Source organism: Mobula birostris, chromosome 13 (genome assembly GCF_030028105.1).
Source record: "Mobula birostris isolate sMobBir1 chromosome 13, sMobBir1.hap1, whole genome shotgun sequence".
Lineage (NCBI taxonomy): Eukaryota > Metazoa > Chordata > Chondrichthyes > Myliobatiformes > Myliobatidae > Mobula > Mobula birostris.
Window position 1 is genome coordinate 75,844,893 of NC_092382.1, and position 19,103 is coordinate 75,863,995.

The window sequence follows — 19,103 nt, forward strand, 5'->3', positions numbered from 1 at the left end:
GGATCTTAGACTCCAAGTTCATCGGTCCCTGACAGAGACTGCACAGATTGATCGGGTGGTTAAGAAGGCAAATGGCGTGGTTGTCTTTATTAGTTGAAGCACTGAGTTGAAAAGTCGGGACGTTGTGTTGTGGCTGTTGCGAGTCTGCGGTCGGACTGTGACTGTGTCTTTAAGAGCGCCGGAGTGAGGAGGCGGGACTTTGACGTCAGTCACAGGCTGACGGCGCTGACTGTGGATTTAACCATAAGAGAGAGAGAGCGGTCTGCAGACAGGCAGTCGGCCAGTCTAAAGAGAGAGAGAGACTGGAAAAGCTGATAGCTTCAGTTAGTCGGAATGAAATGTTTGGACACCGGGAAGTCCCGCTCGGCACGGATAGTTCAAAGGTTAATTTATTATCGAAGTAGGTATCCATAAATAACTCTGAGTTTTTTTCTCCTCCAGAGAGTCACGAAACAAAGAAAGAAAAAGGCTTTCAGAGCGAAAAAAATCAAACTCCCACCCCAGCCCCGCATGAAAAAGAACGGCATCCCGATCGTCAACCCCCAAAACCCACCCCTCCCACAAAAGGGAAAAATAACATCGATCCCCCAGTAAAAACAACCCGACCCCGCACAACTGCGGAGGAGCCGGTGTCACCGGTGTAGAGGAGCCGCATCGGGAGCAGCGGACACAACGGGCGACCCCGGAAGATTCACAGGTGAAGGGTCGCCTCACCTGGAAGGATGTTTGGACAACGGAGAGAGTTCGTCCGTCCGGCCCTTTCACTCTGACCCCCGAACTCCACATCAAATCCGTCCAAACGAATCTGGGTGAACTTTAATGACCAATAAATATAATTCCTCTCTTTGATCAGCTGTCTGAATGATTCCCTGACTCTGAGAGGAAGGGGTATCTATGGTCCACATTGTCAGGGTGTTGAGTTTACCAGGAGACAAAGACTGCAGGGACGGGAGGTTTTCTGGTCACTAATACACTGTGTGTGGACCCCGCTGGCAATTCTGGTGTTGTGACCCGAATCGAGACAAACACCACGCTGCACACTCCACCAACAACACGGCACAGCCGGACACATAACAGGGGACTTTACATCTCACAACACTGGATTCAGTGATGAAACCCGTGATTAATGTTGTTGTCCCACTGAAATCATAAGAAATGTCCATTCAGGTGTTTTTAATTACAAGCGCTCCCCCACAGGTGACGTCACACATGGTTCCCCCCGTGCGTAACTGACGTCACACACGCGCTGCTCTGCTCGTGCTGAGGCGGTTTAACGGCTGAGCTACCGACCACGAGACCCCTCCAACCCTCACCTCCGAGGCGATGTCAATCACTGTTTCCGCCCAATAGCGGAGGCGGACCAGCCGAGAGGGCGTTACCCCGCTCAAAGAGGAGCAAACCTCAAAGTAAATGTCCGCTTTCTGATTTATTTCCATTTCCCTCCGAGGGAAGTTGGGGCGTTTGTGAAGCGTCTCCTGCGGCCGGAGTCTGATGTATCGCTGAGAGGTAGGAGGAGACCGCTCGGCCCGTCGGTTTGATGCCGGTTCCCCGGGGAGGGAGAGGATGAAGACGGTGAGAGAGGGGGCGGACAGGATGTTTGTCCCGGTGGGGACAGGAGGGGCTCATCTGTGGAAATGTCTGAGCCCACAGTGGTGGCGATTCACCCCATTGGGGGGCAAACACCGGCAGACTGTTGCCCTGCAAGCGGGGCCAATGGTCCGAGCAAAGTGACAATTATTTGTGTTTTGTTGAGATTGTACCGGGAATATGGTGTAAAATCCCGCTCCCCACACTAACACGGGTTATACAGACCAAAGAACAAACTGCCGGAGGAACTCAGTGGGTCGGGCAGCATCTGTGGAGGAAAATGGACCGTCAACATTTCGGGCCGAGACCCTCCCTCTGGACTGAGAGTGGACGGGAAATAGTCCGAGAAAAGAGGTGAGGGGTGGGGATGGAGCAAGAGCTGGGGAGTGAGAGGTGGATCCAGGTGAGGGGGAGGTGGGAAGGTGGAAATAGTGACAGGGGTGGGAGGTGAGTGGTTGGGGCAACACGGGGCTGCAGAAGATGGAAATTAATTCCATAGAGGATTAACAGAGAGGTTAGAGAGTATTTGTTATAGAGAGTGCAATGAAGATTCACCAGACTGATCCCTGGAGTGGTGGGTCATCATATGAAGAAACATCAAGTGTGATAACCATTTCGTTTAGAGAATCGAGGACCGAGGGGTGAACACATTGAAATGCACAACATCATTACCGGTTGAACCAGGGATCCCAGTCTCTGAAAAGGGGGTTGGACTGTCCGGGACTGAGATGAGGGGAAATGTCTCCACTCCAAGAGTGGTAAATATCTGTAAATCCCCACCCCAGAGGGCGGTGAAGATTCGGTGATCATCCTCACATAAAACAGAGGCCGGCAGATGTGTGGAGACTGGAGGGATCGAGGAAATGAGGATCGGGCAGAAACATGTGGCTGAGATGGGAGAGCAGCCGTCATCTTGTTGATGGTTAGAGGGGCTGAATGGCCACATCCTGCTGTTTCTCACTTGATGTTTCAGTGTTGCTGTCCAGTGAGGCCGGGGGACTGTGAATAGAAATGAGTGTTTTTAAACACAGACTGATTTAAATGAAACCTGCACATTTCCTGTTTGGGTCTGAATTGTGTGTTGGATCGGAATGGGAATTGAACCCTTGACTCTGTGACTTGGAGGTGGAGGGAAAGGGAGAGGGAAAATATGGAGGGAAAAGGTAACTACGTATCTGGTGTAAGTGGAATAATGTGGAAAATACAGCGGATGGGTCGGGCAGCGGGTGAGGGGTGAGGAGCAGAGTCACCGGTTCAGGTGGGAGACCCTCCACCCGTCACCTGATCCCGTTTCCTGTTCACATTTCCCTGCAGATCTGCAGCATCTGTCGGTCACTACTCTACATGTCCGTGTAGCTTCATCTTTCGCCCATTCAGACAAGGCAGTGAGATCCGGATCTGTCACGTCCTCTTGTCGTGGGTGGACAATATGTTTTTTTTCGGCAATATTTTCAGCATGTTTCATTCCACTGTTTTTACCTGCTGAAGTGCAGCCAATGTTTCTGTGTGTATGACCAATTTGTGTGAGAGTTTAGCCTTTTCTATTTATCTGAGCTTCTCATAAATGTGTAGTTTACTTAAGCTTCACTCTAGAATTTCCAAAGCAACAACCCAGTCAGTATTTAGTTCCACACAATTAAAATAGTTTATTATATTTTTTTTTATTTTGTACTACTTATATAATTTAACTGTTTAATATGTATATTCTTATCTTAAATCACATTTGATAAAATCTATTGTTATGAATTGGGTTCTATTGCTGCCGCAGAGACAACAAATTTCATGACATATGCCGGAGCTATTAAACCTGATTCTGATTATCGGTATGGGAGACCCACCACCAGTCACCTGATCCCAGTTACCGCAGATTGTAATGCGAGATTGAAGCCTTTTCTATTTATCTGTATTCTACAGAAATAACAAAGGTTAAGTTTCCTTCTGTGGTTCCAAAGCAGCTCAGTCTGTCTAACATTTCCACACAATTAAAATGGGGAATTTGTTTATTTTTATCACGTACTGAGCTACAGTGAAATTCTTGCCCGACATACCATCCACACAGATCAATACATTACAACAGTACATTGAGCTGATATACATCAAAACAATAACTGTAACAAAGCATTATGGCTGCAGAGAAAGTGCAGTGCAGATAGACGTATGGTGCAGGGTCACGTCGAGTTACGTTGTGAGGTCGAGTCCATTTTTTTGGCTTATAACCGCAGACAGGAGGCCGTCCTTGAGGCTGGTGGTACGCGCTTTAAGGCTTTTGTATCTCTTCCCTGATGGGGGAGCGGGGTTGCAGCAAGAACGTCCAGGTTGTGAGGGTCTTTGAGTACATGGTCTGCTTTTCCGAAGCAGGGGAAGTGCAGGAAGAGTCTATGGAGGGGAGGCTTGTTTCTCTAATGGTCTCTGTTTCCCAAAGTTCTCTGCAGTTCCTTGCAGTCATGGGCAGAGCAGTAGCCATACGAAGGCGTGAAGTATCGACAAGAAGCTCAGAGACCTCGGCCCTCACCCTGCCTTGTGTAGCTGGATCCTGGACTTCCTGTCAGATCGCCGGCAGGTGGTAAGAGTGGGCTCCCTCACCTCTGTCTCTCTGACCCTCAGCACACATACCCCACAGGGTTGTCTCCTTGGCCCCCTCCTTTACTCTTTTTATACCCATGACTTGTGTCACCACCCACAGCTCCAATCTGCTAATTAAATTTGCTGACGACCCTACATTGATTGGCCTAATCTCAAATAATAACTTTCAATCGATCAAATGCCTCCTGACAAGGCTCAGTCCAGACAAACGTTTCACCCTTCTTCAGGAGATTAGTCAGAGGAAGAGCGATATCTGCAAAGTTCTTACAGAACTTATGATAATATCCAACCATTCCCAGAAACCTTCTGAGAGCCTTCATACCAGTCGGATTAGGAACTTCAGAAATTCCCTGGACTTTTGCCTGAACAGGAGCCAACTTGTCTTGACCTACTACATAGCCAAGATAGGTCACAGTGGCATGGCCAAATTCACTATTAACTGTAAGGTTGGCTTGGGAAAGCCTGTCAAACAGCTTTTCTACTGCAGAGATATGCTCTTTACAAGTGTCACTCCCTGTGACTAAGTCACCAATATAGGCACCTGTGTGTTCTAACCCTCGAATTACAGAATCAATCATTCTCTGGAATGTTCCTGGAGCATTTTTCATTCCAAATGGCAAAACATTGTATTCATACAACCCAGTAGCTGTCACTAACGCGGAAATTTCTCTACCTCCGTCTGTCAATGGAACGCACCAATACCCTTTCAACAGATCAATCTTTAAGAAATTTAGCTTTTCCAACCTTATCGAGGCAATCATCCACCATAGAGATAGGATAGGCATCTGTTTTTGTTACTGCATTTACCTTCCTATAGTCAGTGGAAAATCTAACACTACCATCAGGTTTGGGCACAATAACACAGGGTGAGCTCCTATCTGATTTTGAAGGCCTAATAATACCATTTTTCAGCATATATTCAATTTCTTACTCAGCCAATTTACGCTTTTCTACGTTCATGCAATATGGGTGCTGTTTAATTGGTTTGGATTGACCAATATCTACGTCATGTACTGCGACCGTGGTTTGCTTGGGAACGTCGGGAAATAAATTTTTAAACTTCAGAATTAATTTCTCAGCTGTTGTTCTTGCTTTGGCTGCAGATGAGCCAACTTGTTATCAAAGTTTTCTAGAACAACCAAGTTCATTAGCCTAACTGGGACCATGTCTGGCTTGTGAAAAATCTCAGGCTACGTCCACACTACATCGGATAATTTTGAAAACGCAGGTTTGGCGTAAAAACGCCAGGTGTCCACACCAGGCAATTTTCAAAATACCTCTGTCCTCATTAGAATGGATATTTGGGTGAATCTCCTCCAACTGGGCATGCGCAAGACACACGGAAAAAAATCGAAGAGGAAACGGTGTACTTGGTGCGCGTTTGTCCAGTTGGACTAGAGAAACTTAAATGGAAATTGCCAAACAAAAGACCTGGTGCGCGTTAGTCCAGAAACGTTTTCTACAGCCATAGTCTCTTCACCGATGAAAGGGACGACAGGTACAACTAAATGGAACAAGGCTTGTTACTAGGCAAAAGTGAAATTTGCTGTTACCTCATTTGTTTGCCTTTACCTTTGCCATGTCTTTGTGTATTATTTTGGTGTATTTAACATGTGCAATAGAATGAGTTACTGGGCAAAGGTGACAATTGCATCTATTGAATGTTTGCACAAGCAATACATTAATCATATTACACAAGCATGGATGAACCCAAGTGCAGAACACGGGCGTGGGGACAGAGTCGGGAGTCGTTATCGCCGTAGCGAGCGTGGAATCGGTTTCCAGGGGAGTCTTTACCTGAAGTCTTGGGTTTGGAGAGAATCCAGGAGCGATGCTAGACTTAGAACTAACAGTCCTAAGAACCATGAACGAAGGTTACTCACACTGGCGTCGACCAACGAACTGTCAGCTCGTTGTTGTGATCACAGGGTCTTTATTCTGCATTTTCTGATGGAAAGCAGGTGTGTGTGTGTAAGTGGAACCTGGGAATGATTGGAAATTAAACGGGGGGATTGAAGCCCAATTCCTGAGGTAAACAGTAAGGTGGGGGATTGCCAGAAGGGTCCGTGACAAATAAAGTGCCTTGTTGAATGTATAAAACATGTCTGCATCAGTGTTATCTTGTATTTCCATACAATGTTACATTAGGCTGTTACACATCCATTGTCAAAGAAGTACTTGCATAAATAGGTAAACTACCTTCATACAAGCAAGGACAGAAAACAGGACAAAGTAAGTATACTTATTTATTCAATAAGGTACGGATCAAAGTAGCTCCCCCACGGCAAGCCAGGACGGAGATAATGAGGAGGAATCGGTGAATTTGTCTTTGATTCTCAGAGAGATTCATGAGTTCCGACAAGATAACAACAAACAGCTGGAAGATATTAAAGGAGAAATAGTAAAAACTCTGTGTACGTACATCTATTGAAGCTTCTGGACACATCTTCAGTGATGTTCCTGGAATCATCGGGTGTTTCGGGTCTTTCAACATCATACAACCTCCTCCAGGTGACCCAGCCAGGGCTGATCAGGTCCCAGCTTGTGTCCAGATGGCTAGCTACTTACGAATCCATGGCTCCCCTCTTTTGAGCCACAGCCATCTTGAGGCCCTCTCTGCCGCATCAGTGGTACTGCGGATGGCTCTCCTCTTCCCCTCTCCCTCGATGCCCAAAATGCTGAAGGCTCTAACTAAAGAACGGGCTACGAATCCCCTGCAACCAACCTCCACTGGGAGACACCTTGCTTTCCATCCAGCCTGCTGACAGTTGCTGACCAGTCCTGCGTACTTGGAGAGCTTCCTTTCAAAGGCCTCCTCCAAGCTATCTTCCCATGGGACTGTCAGCTCCAGCAGCACCACTTGCTTAGTAGACTCAGACACTACGACAACGTCTGGTCGCAGGGTGGTGGCTGCGATATGGTTGGGGAAATTCAGCTGCCCATCAGAAGTACTTGCATAAATAGGTAAACTACCTTCATACAAGCAAGGACAGAAAACAGGGCAAAGTTAGTATACTTACTTATTCAGTAAGCTATGGGTCAAAGTATTTGGTAAGTACATTTCTAACTCCTCTGGCTTCAGTATTGTTTCTGTCTGTTCTGAAATTGTTAGCTTGTGTGGGGGGGTTGCGTTCAAGAAAACAATGAAATGTCGCGCTGCCGCCATCTGTTCTGGCACGTCATGACAGTGTTTTTAAAAATATCCGTTTACCCCGTCCACACTGCTCTGCGCAATCGACGTTTACAAATTTACACACTCCGGAGGGCGTTGAAGAAAATCTCTGTTTTTGGGGGAGGAAAACACCATTTCAGTGTGGACAGAGGGTCAAAACGAAGACAGAAAGCTTTGGTTACGAATTTATCCAGTCTAGTGTGGACGTAGCCTTAGATGAGTCAATTGTTTCATTCTCAGCATTGCCAGATGCATATATTTTGACAACAACACTCACAGATGCTGCCTGCTTGACAAAATAAGGCTTTATCATATTTATGTGTACCACCTATGTTAGCTTATGTCGGTCGGGTGTTTTAGTAACATAATTCACATCATTACTTTGAGAGACTATTTCATACGGTCCATTGAATTTCGCCTGAAGTGGATATGTCAACATTGGAAATAGGGCAAGCACCTTATTCCCCACCTCGTATTTTCTTCCGCAAGCCCAGTTATCAAACCAACACTTCATTTTGTTTTGAGAAATCTTTAAGTTTTGTCTCACTAGACTACAAGCTTGGTGCAGTTTATTTTTGAACTTCAAAACAGTCTAACAGGTTAACATGTACATCCCCATCAAACCACTGTTCCTTTAACAAGGCCAAAGTTCCCCTCACTCTATGACCAAATACAAGTTCAAAAGGACTAAAGCCCAGTAATTCCTGTACCGACTCTCTTACTGCGAACAAAAGCAAATGTATTCCTTCATCCCAGTCTTTTCCATTTTCAACACGGTATGTCTTAATCATTGTTTAGAGGGTAGAAGGAAATGTTTCTAAAGCCCCTTGTGATTCCGGATGGTACTCAGACAATGTAATTTGTTTAGCTCCCAGTTCATAAAATACCTGCTGGAACAATCCAGGTGTAATATTACTTCCTTGATCAGACTGGATTTCTTTAGGTAAACCAAATAAAGTAAAAAACCTGTTAAGAGCTTTCGCCACAGTTTTAGCTTTAATATTTCTGAGAGTTATTGCTTCTGGGAATCTGGATGCAGTACACATAATATTTAGCAAATACTGATGGCCAGATTCAGTCTTTGGCAATGGGCCAACACAATCCACTATAACTTTGGAAAAGGGTTCACCGAATACAGGTATAGCCAGAGTGGGCCACTGGGGTGACCTGATTAGGTTTACCCACAAATTGATAAGGGTGACAGGTTCTGCAAAAGGTCACAACATCTTTCCTTAAATTAGGCCAGTAAAATTGTTTCATAATCCTGTTTACCATTTTATTCACTCTGAAATGGCCACCTCAGGGCATACTGTGGGCCAAAGCTAAAATTTTAGTCCTATAAACTTTAGGGACAACAACTTGGTGAACAATTGCCCATTCCTCACTCACAGGTATAGCAGGTGGCCTCCACTTCCTCATTAACACTCCATCCTTGAGATAATAGCCAACCAGTACTTTCTTAATCTCATTATCTGAGAAAGCTGTTTCTTTTAAAGCTTCAATCTCAGGGTCTTGGTTCTGTTCTGCTATAAACTCCTTCCTAGACAGGAATAAATCTTTCTTATCAGACTTACTACCTGAGTCCTGTTGAAACAAAGAAGGCAGAAAAGTCCCTGACAAGTCATCATAACCTGAATCCTGATTTTGGCTGTCATGGGTATCAGAATCATGCTGCACAGAACTGTCTGCATTGGCAGACTTTTTAGCCATACTTTGAGTTACTGCGCAGGAAGGATAAATGTTAAAATCCATCTGTGGGTCGTCAGTGGTTGGCTTAGTTGTCAACTGCACTGCAGGAACGACTTTACCATCTGCCCGGTCATTCCCTAACAGCAAAGTAACATCTTCCACCGGTAAACTGGAGCATAATCCAATCTTAACAGGTCTCGAAACCAACCCTGACTAAAATTATCCTGTGCAGTGGCACAGAAAACATGCCACCCCCAATGCCTTTAATAAGATTTACCTCACCTGTGTTAGTCTCATCACCAAACTTTAGAACACTGTCTAATGTAAGTGACTGAGAAGCCCCAGTATCTCAAAGAATTTTCATAGGTACCAGGGTTGACCTTTCCTTTACTAATACAAACCCATCTGACATAAAGTGATCGAATACCTTCTGAACAAGAGGAATTCTGCAGATGCTGGAAATTCAAGCAACACACATCAAAGTTGCTGGTGAATGCAGCAGGCCAGGCAGCATCTCTAGGAAGAGGTACAGTTGACGTTTCGGGCCGAGACCCTTCGTCAGGACTAACTGAAAGAAGAGCTAGTAAGAGATTTGAAAGTGGGAGGGGGAGGGGGAGATCCAAAATGATAGGAGAAGACAGGAGGGGGAGGGATGGAGCCAAGAGTTGGACAGGTGATTGGCAAAGGGGATATGAGAGGATCATGGGACAGGATGTCCGTGGAGAAAGACAAGGGGGGGGGAGAACCCAGAGGATGGGCAAGGGGTATAGTCAGAGGGACAGACGGAGAAAAAGGAGAGTGAGAGAACAAATGTGTGTATAAAAATAATAATAAATAACGGATGGGGTACGAGGGGGAGGTGAGGCGAATACCTTCTGAACTCAGTCAGACCTCTCAGTCCTTAACTGAGCCTCAACAGAATGTGGGTTTATAGGTGCTTCAACATACTGATCACAGGCATTTGGAACTGACTCCTTTTCCTTTTTCTTCTTCAGGATGGAAAAATTAAGACATCATATGACTAGCTTTCTTACAATAGTAACAAGTAAGACCAGAATATTTCTCCTTCAACTGCTTCCCTTCATCCTTACTCTTGTTATTAGTTCCAGCATTAATTTCTGGTTTACCCTGGTTATCCCTGCTACTCTTTTGGAAACTTTTATTCAGGGTGAACTCATGAGTTATGGTTAAAGCAAACTCATCTGTGAATCTAGCAGACTCCTGCAAAGTGGCAGCATCCTTTTCATCTAAATATGTCTTTATGTCATCAGGGACGCACCTTTTGAATTCTTCAATTAAAACCAACTCTTTCAAGCTGTTAAAATCATCATTTACATTTTTATATATGTGCCAGTGGTCAAAACACACAAACTTCTCATAAGCAAATTTCATACAAGTCTGGTTCAGAGATTTCCTCAAATTTCTAAACTTTCCAACTCGTAAGCTTTCAGCACAGCCTGTTTCACTGTGTCTTAATCAGCTGCTTCATCAACTGTCAAAGCAGAATAGGCTTGCTGAGCCTTCCCCTTAATTACACTTTGTAAGAGAATAGGCCAACCCTCTTTTGGCCACCTTATACTCTGAGCAAACTTCTCAAAATGCTGAAAGTATTTATCTCTGCCTCATCAAATGGAGGTACCAATTTAACTTCCCGACTGGCCTCAAACTTATCACCAGAGTCTAACACTAGACCCCTTTGCTGCAATCTCTCTTATCTTTTCCAGCTCAAACAGCCTCTGTCTTTCTGCTTCCTCCCTGTTTTTCTGCCTCTCTAGCCTCAAACTGCCTCTGCCTTTCCACAGCCTCCATCTTTAATTTTTCTAACTTGTACGGGAGCTCAAGCTCACTAAGTTTACTTTCCAGAAACACCTCCAACTCTTCCACTTTAAACACACCCTCATATACATAATGTTCAGCTATTGTCCTCTGCATCTGTGCCTTCCTCATTGTTGATTTCACCTTAGCAAGTTCTAACCTTTTAGCAATACTCAACAACTCAATCCTTCTGGCGTCTTCTAATGCCTCAGAGGTTGGTGCTTCCAGAAATCTATCAACATCCATTGCTGGTGATTTTCCACACACAAATAAATCAAAAGGGATTTCCCCAATGAAATTGATAATTAATCAATCAATATGCCCCCAAATTTGTTCATATCCCAGACGCAGGCCCTAATTTTGTTACGAACCGTAATGCTTTAGAAACGAACCAGCAGCAATAGACTGGAGTCTGGTTTTGATATGAAAACCACTATCTTTATTAGTGTCTACTTATAAATAATAACTTAAGCAAGATAAACATAAGTTAACAGTGTTACGTGTATATATGTGTGTAAGTATTACTCCCAAGCTATTGAACACAGGGGAAACAAGGCTTAGGGTCTTGAGATGATAAAGTATGAAAGTTCAATTCATCCATGGAATAGGTGATGAGACAGAGATATTTGTAATCCAGGGTAAATGTCCAGAGGAGGGAATCATGTCGAATTCCACAGGTTCCACGGTGGTAAAACAAGAGAACAGTCGCTGTAGATTTTATCCGTCATCGTTCCAAATCCACGTACGAATTATCACCGAAAGTGACTTGTCACAAGGGGTATCGTCTTCAAGTGAATTCCCACATCACACGCAGTCAAGGGTTAACACACAACTTGTCTTCACAGGATACCCCAAATCCAATCCACTCCTATAGTTCAAAAGAGGTGATAACCACACATTCGATGTACGCTGAATCGATAATTAACCCACCCTTGTGGGCATAGGAAAGTTCTAAACAGTGACCCTTGGCCACTAGTTCCTTTGTTTCGATCCTTTCATTTTACCTCCTTCGTCTCTGTCTGACTCTGAGTGTCCGTGTCCTCGGTTAAATCTAAACAAGCTGCAAGCAATGTAAACAAGCCGTAAGTCAGACTGATTCACCTTCTTAATCTCTCTCTCTCTTTTAAAGTGAATGTCCATAGCAAACAAAACCAAGGGATTCATAACAACGGCCACTCCCCAGTGTGAACTGACTGGTGTGCCAGTAGTTTGGAAGATTGAGTGAATCCTTTACCGCATTCTGAGCAGGTGAACGGCTTCTCCCCAGTGTGAACTCCCTGGTGTCTCTTTAGGTGGGATGCATGAGTGAATCCCTTCCCACATTCTGAGCAGGTGAATGGCCACTCCCCACTGTGAACTGACTGATGTGCCAGTAGTTCAGATGACCAAGTGAATCCTTTCCCACATTCTGAGCAGGTGAACGGCTTCTCCCCAGTGTGAACTCGTTGGTGTCTCTGAAGGGTGGATGAGTGAGTGAATCGCTGCCCACAGACTGAGCAGGTGAACGGCTTCTCCCCAGTGTGAACTCGCTGGTGAATCTGTCGGGTGGATGAATCAGTGAATCTCTTCCCACAGACTGAGCAGGTGAACGGCTTCTCCCCTGTGTGAACTCGCTGATGATTCTGCAGGTTGGATGACTGAGTGAATCCCTTCCCACATTCTGAGCAGGTGAATGGCTTCTCCCCAGTGTGAACTCGCTGGTGACTCTGTAGGGTGGATGACTGAGTGAATCCCTTCCCACAGACTGAGCAGGTGAACGGCTTCTCCCCAGTGTGGACTCGCTGGTGTCTCAGTAAGGTGGATGACAAAGTGAATCCCTTTCCACAGTCCGAGCAGGTGAATGGCTGCTCCCCAGTGTGAATTCGCTGGTGAGCCATTAGGTCAGATGTCTGAGTGAATCTCTTCCCACAGACTGAGCAGGTAAATGGCTTCTCCCCAGTGTGAACTCGCTGGTGACTCTGCAGGTTGGATGAGTGGGTGAATCCCTTCCCACAGACTGAGCAGGTGAATGGCTTCTCCCCAGTGTGAACTCGCTGATGACTCTGCAGGTTGGATGACTGAGTGAATCCCTTCCCACAGAATGAGCAGGTGAATGGCTTCTCCCCAGTGTGAACTCGCTGGTGACTCTGTAGGGCAGATGAATCAGTGAAACACATCCCACAGACTGAGCAGGTGAACGGCTTCTCCCCAGTGTGAACTCGATGGTGTCTCTGTAGGGTGGAAGAGTGAGTGAATTTCTTCTCACAGACTGAGCAGGTGAACGGCTTCTCGCCAGTGTGAACTCGATGGTGTTTCTGTAGGGTGGATGAATCAGTGAATCTCTTCTCACAGACTGAGCAGGTGAACGGCTTCTCCCCAGTGTGAACTCGCTGATGTGACAGTAGTTGAGATGACAATGTGAATCTCTTCCCGCAGTCCGAGCAGGTGAATGGCCTCTCCCTGGTGTGAACTCGCTGGTGAGCCATTAGGCTAGATGAAAAAGTGAATCCCTTCCCACAGACTGAGCAGGTGAACAGCTTCTCCCCAGTGTGAATGTGCTGGTGACTCTGTAGGGTGGATTACAGTGTGAATCCCTTCCCACAGACTGAGCAGGAAAATGGTTTCTCTCCTGCGTGAACTTGCTGGTGTAACATTAGGTCAGATGATCGAGTGAATCCTTTACCAGAAATTGAGCAGATGACCAGCCTCCGATTGGTGTGTCTACAGGTGGGATGACTGACTGAATCTTTTCTCACACACAAAACAGATGAATGGCCTTGCACAGTGTGATCTTGCTGATGACCCTCAACTGAGATGGCCAAGTGAATCCATTTCCACTGTCTGAGCAGGTGAATGGCCTCTCCCCGTGTAAAACGACTGGCATGCCAGTTGGTCAAATGACCGAGTCAATCCCTCCCCACAGTCTGAGCAGGAAGGATGGTCGATTGAATCCCTTGCTCCACTTCTTAAATATCTAGACAGAGACAGCAAAACTGGCGCGTCGTGTTTGAGATTCCTGTAGACAAATTCCTTCTTGTGTTTAACCTGTAAAAAAATTTACAAAATCCATCAATGGGTGTAGGACAACATTTCAGATGAGATTACTTGAGTTGCCAAGGTTTGATCTGGTATTACTGTTAGTGAAGTTCAACCCAAGTTGAAGAGAGAAATTATCTTCAAACTGGGCACAGTGCTGGCATCTGGAATGACCATCAATTCCCTGATGATCTTCCTGTCTCTGTAAGAATGGGGCATTTTGCTGTCTCCAATTTGTGCCTTGGGTCAGTTTGACTCTCTCCATTGGTATTATTCCCTGTTCCTGCTAAGCTGCATGGGTGCCTGGCCCCTCTCTTCAGGTCATATCCATCACCCCCTCCAACTCCCAAATGATCTGGAATTCATCCATTTCTAGCTCAAACTCCCTAACATGCAGGGTTACAAGCTGCAGCTGGACGCACACCTAGCAGGTGAGGATGTCAAGGACATTTGAAGTCTCCCCACCTTCCCACCAATGTCCCATCTAATTTGTAATGAGCCGTGTGCCAAAAAATCTTGGGCTGTGCAATTTTTACCCAGTGACAATAATATGTGCACACTGAACTTTAAATAGAGGTATTCATTTTAACAGCTAGTAAATCACTGTCAATAAGAACTTTGATATCCTCTGGATTTGATCAAGTTCATCTGCACTCTCACACAACCTATGTAGCAGGCCTGTAGAGGGTTAGGAAGAATTTTCTCACTCCAGCTTTTGCACACCATCCATATCTGATTTGCTTGCTAAATGACACTTTTAAAAGTCAGATTTCCAAATATCACTCCACTTCCTCCCACTTGCAAATTCTCCAGCAACTTTTGCATCACCACAATAAACACAGATTCTGTATCGTACATAAATATTTCCCCTGAACCCTCCCCCCAGGTGACTGTCGGTGCTGAGCTTATTGATGGCAATGCCAATGAGTATGAAGGGAAAGGCAGTACTCTGTCCGGCACATTTGTGATGTGAAAGCTACTTGTTGCCCAGGACAAAAGTGTTTGATATAATTATGTACCCAGAGAGAGTGGGTCAAAACGTGTTCTCACGAGTAGAAAAGTCCAGAACAAGAGCAGGTAGAAGAAACAACACACACAAAATGCTGGAGGAACTCAGCAAGCCAGGCAGCATCTAAGGAAGAGTACTAATGCTGAATTCCTCCGGCAATTCGTGTGTGTTGCTTGGATTTCCAGCATCTGCAGATTTTCTCTCGTTTGTGATAGGAGGTAGAACAAAGGTGATTTAAAAGATTTGTTCCCTTTCTCCGAGTTCCCAATCCTTGCATTTAGACAGCTGGAGCTCAGCTCTGTCTGAGAGATCCATCGGTTCCCATTCCCTCACCAGCCGGAAGCTCCCCGGGGTCCGTGTACGGGTCGTGGGGCTGAGAGAGAGAGGGAAGAGAACAGGACTGTCCCGGGATTGCGGGTCACGGTATCCGGAGCTCACAGTAATTATCCCGAATTCGGTGTTGAAAACCCCACCAGCAAACTGTCTCTTACCAGGAGCCGATTTTCCGAGGCCTTTAGTGTACTGCGCGCATGCGCGATATTCGGGAACAAACATCAACCCTGACGCCTGCGCATTTGATCGGTGCTTCAGCGAAGGCGATAATTGTTATGCAGAGCTTTCTGGATAATCACGGTGCCATTAAAAGTTCCGGCAAGCTTCGGTTCCATGTCCAGACCTCAGTTTTTTTTTGTGTAGAATACTCAGTAGCTGTTTTAACACAGAAAGCGGATCCCATAAACGATTTGCTCAATATCAACAGGTATTCCGTGTATCTAATGCCAAAGTACAATCCTCTTACAAATGTAAGAGATTCTGCAGTTGCTGGAAATACAGAGACGCACACACACACAATGCTGGAGGAACTCTGCAGTTCAGGCAGCAAATGAGCAGCGGAGTTCATAGGCTAAGCATACTGAAGGAGCTCGGCCTAAACGTTGTGTATTTATTCCTCTCCACATTTGCTGCCTGATCTGTTGATTTCCACCAGTAATTTGCAGAAATTAACCACCATTTTTTTCATTCAACCAGTTTCCAAATGTTTCTGATCTTTAATTTGTAGCCATATCCTGCTGGTCTGATTTCTCCTCCTCCTCGTAAACTCTAGACCCCATAATTCTCTGGAGCCCTAAAGCCCTGACTCACACTGCCAACTCTTTCTGAATCCGCTCTGTCGAAAATTCATTCGCTGGTCTGCTGTCAGGCTTGAGAGGCGCGTTGCAACAACCCAGCTGTCTGAAGCACAGTCCTTTGAAATTAGTGAAAATGACACAAAACGTTGGAAAGAGCGGGGAAGGAGTTTAACCAACTTCGTCCGGAGCCTTGAAGAACGTCAAAACCACAGTGAGCACGTCGTCTTATTCAGCCTGGAGACAATCATGCAGGAGATTCATGCAGGTGTATAGGATGATGAGAGGCATTGGTTGTGTGGATTGCCACAGGCTTTTTCCCAGGGCTGAAACGGCTAACACGAGGGGGCATATGTTTAAGCTGCTTGAAAATAGGCACAGAGGAGATGTCAGAGCTAAGTTTTTTTCTAAACAAGGAGTGGTGTGTGCGTGGAATGCACTGCCAGCGACGGTGGTAGAGGCGGATACAATAGGGTTTTTTAAGAGACTAGATACATGGGGCTCGGGAAAATAGAGGGCTATGCGGTAGGGTAATTCTAGGCAGTTTCCAGAGTAAGTTACATGGTCGACACAAACTGTGGGCCAAAGGGTCTGTAATGTGCTGTAGATTTCTATGATTCTCTGAAATTCAAGGGAGATCTCTTCTCCCACGGAGTGGTGACTGGTTGCAACCTGTCATCACAGGGAGAGTGAGAGGGGAAAGGCAGGGATAGATTTTGATATACTGATATGGAACGGAAATATGGGCAGGGATCAAATAGTCTGAGTGGCCTCCCTAGTTTACATTGTGAGTGTGGCAGAGACAGTAAGTACCTGAGACACGGGATTTGATACAGAACTGATTTATCTTTCACAGATCCAGAATATTAAACACTCGTCTAGTTTAAGGCTAACATCGGCAGAACGGACTCCTCCAATGCTCAGTGACTAGGGTTCAGTCCTGGGTGCGATGAGCAGCCGCAAGAACTGCAGAATCTGACAGTAACAGTCCCTCATGAACCTGCAGCTGCCTTCAGTCACCGTGATGGTTAAACATTTAACACAGAGCTGATCTGAACTTCCTCCCTGATGTGAAGTTGCTGGTGTTACAGCAGCTGGGATGATTGAGTAAAACTCTTTGCTCATTCCGGACAGAAATGTGGCCTCTATTTATAGTGAACTCAGTGGAGCATCACAAGGTGGGTTAACTGAATGAGTCTCTTCGCTCACACCGAGCAGGTGAACGGCCGCTTCCCAGTGTGAAGCTATTGGTGTATCTGCAAACACGAAGAAATCTGCAGATGCTGGAATTTCAAGCAACACACGTAAAAGTTGCTGGTGAACGCAGCCGGCCAGGTAACGTCTCTGGGAAGAGGTACAGTCGACGTTTCGGGCCGAGACCCTTCATCATGACTAACTGAAAGAAGGGCTAATAAGAGATTTGGAAGTGGGGGGGGGGCAGGGTGGAGGGGAGATCAGAAATGATAGGAAAAGACAGGAGGGGGAGGGATGGAGCCAAGAGCTGGAGAGGTGATTGGCAAAAGGGATATGAGAGGATCATGGATCTGGATTCAGAGGGACAGAGGGAGAAAAAGGAGAGTGAGAGAAAGAATGTGTGCATAAAAATAAGTAACAGATGGGGTACGAGGGGGAGGTGGGGCCTTAGCGGAAGTTAGACAAGTCGATGTTCATGCCATCAGGTTGGAGGCTACCCAGACGGAATATAAGGTGTTGTTCCTCCAACCTGTGTGTGGCTTCTTCTTGATAGTAGAGGAGACCGTGGATAGACATATCAGAATGGGAATGGGATGTGGAATTAAAATGTGTGGCCACTGGGAGATCTGCTTTCTCTGGGGGCCAGTGGGTAGTTGTTCATTGAAACCGTCTTCCAGTCTGCTTCGGTGGTGCAGGCACGCAGGCTGGTGGTGTTCGTCAGGAACACTACGAAACGGGATGTCACCTTTAAGCGAGAGATGCCTCTGGAACATTTGTTCCCCATGATGGTGATGCATAGCACCCCCGTGAGGCCAGTTGGGAGATTGCTGTTGGGACAAGGGCCTAAGTTGACCGCTGAAAGCTTTTAACTTTGGGGCATCACTTGTCCAGGAAGGTTGGAAGCGGAGGCTGGTGCAGAAGATGATGACGCTGACAGGTGTTTTTTCCACTGACGAGTTTGATGTGGGTTGTTCCAAGAGCATTCACCACACCATACGGGTAACTGAGGATACTCCGTTTAGTGAAAGATCGTGGCGACTGGCTGCTGCAGATGTGGAAGACGTGCGGCAGCATTTGGGCAAGTTGAAGGAGGCTGGGATCATTACAGAGTCCCGAAGACCTTATGCCTCTCCTATCGTAGTGGCCCAGAAGAAGAATGGGAAGGTTGATATGTGTGTGGACTATAGAACACTGAACAGGCGCAGGGTCCTTGATCAGAACACAGACCCCGGGTCGAAGACGCGCTGGCCTGTCTGAGTGGGGCGAAGTGGGTTTGAGGACTGGATATTACCAGATCCCGATGAGTGAGGCCGATAAGGAGAATACAGCCTTCATTTGCCCTCTGGGATTTTACCAGTTCGAAAGGATGCCCCAGGGCATATCGAGGGCCCCTGGCACCTTCTAGAGGGTCATGGAGAAGACAGTGGGAGATAGGAACCTGCTCGAAATGTTAGTATATTTGGTTGACTCAGTATTTGGATCCATCTTGGAAGAACAAGAAGCGAGAATACTGAAGGTGCTCAACCGGCTGAAGCAGGAAGGGTTGAAGCTTTCCCTGGACAAGTGCCAGTTCTGTTAGCTATGTTGGACACATTATCTCGCGGAATGGTGTAGCGAAGGACACGGCTAAGATCGAAGCAGTGACCACCTGGCCAAGGCCCCAGACCGTGAGTGCTCTGCGTTCGTGCCTAGGGTTCTATGGGTACTACCAGAGATTCGTGAAGGGCTACGCCCAGGTGAGTCATCCCTTGAACCAGCCTCTGCGTGGCTACCCTCCCCTGGGACAGAGGGGGGTGGGGGAAGGACGGGAGATGGGAGAATATTTGAACCCGTCAGAGCCCTTCGGACAGAGATGGGATGACAAATGTGAAGCGTCTTTTCTGTTACTGAAGGAGATGCTGACTCAGGCGTC

The 19,103-nt window shown here is 46.2% G+C and overlaps 1 protein-coding gene across 1 annotated transcript; it reads right to left on the bottom strand.

The window, feature by feature from the left end:
- Positions 1-10,433: 10,433 nt before the first annotated feature.
- On the bottom strand, positions 10,434-15,417 carry LOC140207012 (uncharacterized). Its single transcript, XM_072275333.1, has 2 exons — positions 15,362-15,417; positions 10,434-13,870 (listed from the first exon to the last, which is right to left on the bottom strand). The coding sequence occupies exon 2, from the start codon at positions 13,309-13,311 to the stop codon at positions 12,007-12,009; it is 1,305 nt and encodes a 434-aa protein (XP_072131434.1). The 5' UTR covers positions 13,312-13,870; positions 15,362-15,417; the 3' UTR covers positions 10,434-12,006.
- Positions 15,418-19,103: the final 3,686 nt, after the last annotated feature.